The sequence below is a fragment of the Juglans microcarpa x Juglans regia genome, chromosome 4D (assembly GCF_004785595.1).
Source record: "Juglans microcarpa x Juglans regia isolate MS1-56 chromosome 4D, Jm3101_v1.0, whole genome shotgun sequence".
NCBI classification, from domain to species: domain Eukaryota; kingdom Viridiplantae; phylum Streptophyta; class Magnoliopsida; order Fagales; family Juglandaceae; genus Juglans; species Juglans microcarpa x Juglans regia.
Window position 1 is genome coordinate 30,236,773 of NC_054600.1, and position 6,158 is coordinate 30,242,930.

Consider the following 6,158-nt stretch of genomic DNA (forward strand, 5'->3'; position numbering starts at 1 on the left):
ATTCTCACATTTTGTGAAGAGACTTCACAAAATCCTGTGCCCATTTGTCTTCATTTTCTTTCTCCTTCCGACTTAGATCTTAGCTCCAGAATGATGGAAATTGAAGATTTCACGGGAAAATTATCACACTTAGAGAATTTACAACAAGAGCAAATTTGGAATTGTTTAGAACAAGTGACCACCAATATAGCTTTGCTTTAATAAAAAACATAAAAATAAAATCTTAAAAGGGGTTCATTCACACAACGAATTATTCGAGAATAGATAATTGTAAGAAGAAGTTGGTGTATAACGTATGCAAAATTTGTAGGGGTCTGATTTAATTAAGAAGCAAACCAAAGCAATTTGCTCTTCTATTATTAGTCCGAAAACCAAAACGATATAACAAATAAATGAATCACAGTATCTGGCACTCAATGTATACATTCCACTAATCTGCTGCTCTAAACATACTACTCCACTAATCCCTTTCTCAGACCAGAGTCGAACAAGATGATGTAGATGGATCGTATAAAGCAGGAAGCACGTACTTTCTCCCATCGCCTCCATGTGCATTGTAGCTAGCACCAGTTGTAGGATCCACCAAAAGGTTTCCTGCATAACCAGGGTAAGCCCCTTTGCCGTATTTCCCAGGACAAGCCGATGCGGCCTCTAGAGGAGCATCGGCCGGGCCCTGGAAGTAGCCGTTTCCAAATGGGTTCGTGGCAGTCCCAGCCAAGAGGCTAGCCAAGTTTATGACCATGCCGTCCAGACCCACATCATTGTTGGGTGCCACCAGAGGTGGGCTCTGGGGTCCGTAGATGGGCTGGTGGAATGGCCAGGCGCATTGCCCTGGGCACTGTATCTCTGAGTTCCCCACCCAGATGTACGCAAACCTGTAATTCTTGCCCTTAACTTGGCCACTCTTTGAGCCCAAGGCAGATCCATGAGTGCCGCATCTGCTAAGACAGAATTTTTCAACGGCCACATCTGAGGAAGTGAGAACGACATTAATGGCGTTCTTCTGGTCACCCTTAGAAGCCAGTTCCACAATTTGTTTGGTTGTGAGTGATTTTCCCAATGAGTAGCTCTCGTCTAGTATTTGCCTTCCCAGAAGAAGGGATAGAGAAGAATGTTTCCTGGAGGTGAGATGGTAGTACTTCTCAGTTGTTTTCCACCAGGTGGAAACAGATGGCTGGGCATTTTGGGATGCAGAAGATGAAAGGGAGGTGATGAAATCTGAGATGATGGATCTTTGGGAAGGCTTGAACTTTCCGTACCAAATGAGGTTAACGGAGATCTTGCCCGAAAGAAGAGGGCCATTGTGGTATTGCAAGAGCTTAGGCTGATCTTGCACAAGCTCATTGAGCTTTCTCGTAGCCAAAGAGATTTGAAACAGAGAGATGACAAGGAATAATTTCAAGAAAGTTTTAGAAACATGGGAGGCCATTTAGTTGAGAAAACACTAGTCCGTGAAATGAGGAGGAGAAGTATAAAAGCCGGGATAGCTTTGTGTTTGTGTGGATTGAGAGTGAAGACGAGGAGTGCTTTATATATAGGTGTGAGATGGGGTTGGTTAATAATTTAAATTAAAGAAAGTGAGGGTTTTGGTTGAACCAAGGAACTTGCTCAGAAAGAAAGAGAGTAAAAACAGTGAGTGGATCGATGTGTCGTGAGAGATGGCTTGCCCTTTACGAGTTGCGTCTTTTTCATAAAAAACAGATCCGGGATCCCCCGGCTCTCAAACGCGTTCTCTTTATCCCATCGGGTAAATTGCTTATCTCGCGCTTGGTACACAATCTATATATTTATTTAAATTTTTAATATTTTTTTTTAAATTCTTTTAAGTTTATTTTTTTTAAATTATTTCAAATTTTTTATTCATTATTCATGTAATAAATATTTGATAAAAGAAAAAAAATAATAAAAATTAAAAAAATATAGAGTGTGGAGTATGAAGAGGTTGTAAAAATTTATTATAATTTAATTTAGGCGTCGTTTGTTTTTGTAAGATAAGACGAGTTGAGATTAAAATTAAAAAGTTAAATAAAATATTATTAGAATATATTTTTTAATATTATTTTTGTTGTAAAATTTAAAAAAGTTGAATTGTTTATTTTATTTTGTATTGTAAGTTGAAAAAATTGTAATGATGAAATTAAATTAGATGAGATGAGATGTTTTTTGAAAACAAACGAGATCTTAGATTTTGGTAATATTTGGATAGATAGTTGAATTGATATGAAAGTTGAAAGTTAAATAAAAGATTATTATAATATTATTTTTTAATATTATTATTATTTAAAATTTTAAAAAAATTAAATTATTTATAATATTTTGTTTAAAAATTTCAAAAAATTGTAATTGAGGAATTAAGATTAACTCTGAATTTAAATAGAACTTAATAAAAATAATTTTATAATCTAATATATAACGTATTAAGTGAATTTAGTTTTGTAATATAGTTAAAGTTTTCTTTTTTTCTGTTGTTCAATTGTATGGATTCTATTATAATCATAAATAAAAAATTAGAATATAAATGTGTCTCCCACGTTAATAATTAATCAAGACTCGTAAATAAATTTATTTTTAAATTATTATGGAGCGTCAGTAGCTGATTTCCCAAAGCAGGTGAACTTTTTTTCCTAGCTACAAAACTAAAGGCATTACAGGCTATTTACAGCTTAGCTACAGATAGCAGAAGTTATTAATTGACCAAATTACCCTAATTCCAAACGTTGCACATACAAAGATGATCAGAAGGGTATGTGGTAGATGAAAGAAGACTTTAGGAGGACAGGCTGGACGCAACCTTGAATGAGTGTATTTTATTGGGAAACGTGGTCTGGACCAACTGGTGGTCACATCTTGGCACAGTACCAGTGGGTATCCGAAGCGTGCACGTGAGACGACGCGCACTGTTGGAATTACGGGGGAGCTTGGAAGTCAGCGGCTGGCACTTGGCAGTGGCCATCCCAGGTGGGGTCGTGAGATGACGCGCCACGTTGCAGTAATATGGTAGGCATACGAAACTGGTGAGCTGGGAAAGCGAGATGCTTAGTAGTACGCGCCAGTCCAGTTGGATCCACCCAACACGTAAAAGTCACGGTGGCAATGCCAGGCAAGTCAGACTTATCACCTACTCTGAAACTACACCTGAATCATGGAAGTGAAATATTGGATTGGTTTGCACTCTAAAGACTACAGCAGATTGCCGGTTGGTTCAATTCAGATCTTTCTCAAACTGTGCTGCCTATTCGCCGAATGTTAAGTTGGATATGATTTCAAATTGAAAAATTTTCTCATCATTCATTGTTTCTCGCTTCATATCTCATACTCTATAAAAATATATCTATGCGTCCTGTAAAAAAATTATAAATGTAAAATATTAAAATAAATAATAACTAATATATAATATTCTTCTTTTAAATTATAAAAGTTAATATGTGAGTATTAGTATTTTGTGAATTTTATTAGATTTATTTGAATGTATAAAAAAATTTAAATATATTTAAATTTTTATGAGAGGTTAAAAAAAATAGTGAATCACAATAATAATTAATTTAAAATAAATTGAGATGAGATATTCAAACATAATTTTAGAGTACAGTAAAGACAACTGATAATAAAGAAATGATATTCTTCTAACTCTTTCGTAATTATTTTACATTGATTATAAAAGTTTTAAAATAATTATAAATATAATACGTGGGGGTAAGCAATTCATTAGAATCTGGAGTTTAGCCCAGGGCGGTTTGGAATTTGAAACAATTCAGTTTTATCTAATTTTAAATTAAGTTTAATATTTAAATACTTATTTTTTAAATTATTAAATATCATTCAACTCAAAATCTTTTTATACGTAATATTTATAATTTTTTTAAACTCAACACATTTTTACACGCGAGATCTATAATCTTTTTTAACTTTCTATAAATACATTTAAACTCGTCTTAATATCAAAATACATTCAAACTCACCTAATTTCATAAAATTCATTCTCTCATTTTAATTTATTACTATTTATAAAAAATTCATTCAACACGATTTATGTTAGGATTAAAGGGTTAAAAGAAATACATTAACGGGGCAGATTCAGTGATCCGGAAACACAACGGGGTCTTAAAATAAAGGTCACGGGCAGCTAAATGGAAAGGCTGTTGTCATCCTATCTACAACTAAAATTCACGAGCTTTTGAGTAATATAATACGAATTTAACATTAATCAAAACATACACAGCATTCACGAGGCATGGACTATTAATTTAAGTTATTTAATTACGAGATTCTTGCTTCTTGTTGTTATAACTTATATGTTCAAATTAAACTATGGGCAGGCAGTCCGGCCTGGCCGTCCAGTTACAATGCCCTGAATTCCCGATAGACGCAAAAACACGTCTGCAGCGTGTTTGATGGGGTAAAGAAAATTCATCACCGGAGAATGGAGATAGCTGCCTAGCTTGTTTCGTACTTACAGACATTACACGACCCATTACAAAAAAAAAAACAGTTGTAACATGGTTTTGTATCCGCGCGAGAACGAGGTCCCACGGATCCAACCCACATTAGCCATAGTTATCATGCATCGAGAGCTTTGACTCGATTTTATATCCCTTTTGGAATCTTTTTGTCTGTAATATGGAGGTAATTCTAGCTGTCGCTGTCTGCATCGTCAGCCATCTGCACTATACTTTCACTAGTTAAAGGATGTCTTTAATAATTATTTCGTTAATATTTAGGATTATTAATTCTCATTTGAATGCATGTCTTATATCTTGCTATGTTAATGACTTAAATGATCATGTATTTGCTATATGACGCGAGAACATTTCAGAAATTGGCTTGCATGATTGAGATTATTGCTGGAACGTACAATTATATCTCTAAATCTATGAGGACGCCGCCAATCTATATAAAAGAATGTGAAAATAATGTTGTACCAATGATTTGATAAATGAAATAATGGAGTAATCGCAGGGGTGCAGGGAAACAGTAAATCCAAAGATTATTATTGCCTTCCTTGTTGGACTACATTTTATGTTGGAGCTCTGCAGCAGCTACCGAAAAATGGGATTTGCTAGGTATAAGTTGTATCAAACTGCATACTAATATTTACATAATTTTTTTTATTATAAAAATAAATAAAATAATATCTTACATTTAATATTGATGTACAGTTTGGTGCGCAAAATTACTTGCAAGAATATGTTTTCCCGAAAAAATGGCCAGAAGATATTTCATGAATAGTACATTTCACTTTTTTATTTTTTTATTCTTTTTTCATGTATTTTTTAATCATTATAAATATTTTTAAAAAATACAAAATCATTAAAAAGTACTTTCTTAAGAGCAATACTACACAACCTCTCATCCTCCACACATCACATTTTTTAAAAATTTTAAATTGTTTTTAAATTTTTTTTAAGTTTATTCTTTTTAAACTAATTTAATTTTTTTTATTCATTATTCATATATTAAATATTTGATAAAAGAAAAAAATAATAAAAATTTAAAAAAATATGGTGTGTGGAAGTTGTGTAAATAGTAGGAAGTTGTATAAATTTTTTGCTTTCTTAATTACTATAAAAAAAAAAACATTTGGAGCACAAATTCGAAACACAAATTCAGAACGAAAGCATTTATATTTGAGTAATAATATACCTCTAATATTTTATATAATATATTGTACAACAATGTGTTAAATTAAGGATATTTTTATAAAATATCTTATAAAAATAACATAATTTTATAAAAATATCCCTCATTTAACACATTATTATACAATATGTTATACAAAATATTATAGATAAATCATTTTCCTTTATGTTTATCTTGCCGCCATTCAACCATGCTGCTAGCTAGCTGGGTTTTATTTTAACGATACTGTTGGTATTTTTTTTTTAATAGGGAGCTGTTACACTCGTCAGTAATAACTAACTAACGTTGTAATCTTTTTTTTTTTAAATATTTTTCTAAACTCTTTAAATATTTAAAAAATAATTTCATGGAATTATTAAAAAATAATTTCTTATACATTAAGAAATAAAAATTATTCGATGAAAATTCTCGATAGCAACTCTTGATGAGAGTAGCATTTTACTTTTAATAAATAGTGCTTATTATTTATCATTACCTTTTGTTAATGGTTGCAACACCCATTTCCATAAATTAGGGATGTG

At 32.2% G+C, this 6,158-nt stretch overlaps 1 protein-coding gene across 1 annotated transcript; it reads right to left on the bottom strand.

The window, feature by feature from the left end:
- Positions 1–318: 318 nt before the first annotated feature.
- LOC121260820 (protein PHOSPHATE-INDUCED 1-like) lies at positions 319–1,521 on the bottom strand. The gene has a single exon (XM_041162855.1). It carries the CDS (start codon positions 1,427–1,429, stop codon positions 473–475), a length of 957 nt encoding a protein of 318 aa, XP_041018789.1. The 5' UTR covers positions 1,430–1,521; the 3' UTR covers positions 319–472.
- Positions 1,522–6,158: the final 4,637 nt, after the last annotated feature.

Excerpts from the sequence above, each read along its gene's own strand:
- LOC121260820 (XM_041162855.1), bottom strand. The coding sequence starts at position 1,429 with ATGGCCTCCCATGTTTCTAAAACTTTCTTGAAATTATTCCTTGTCATC.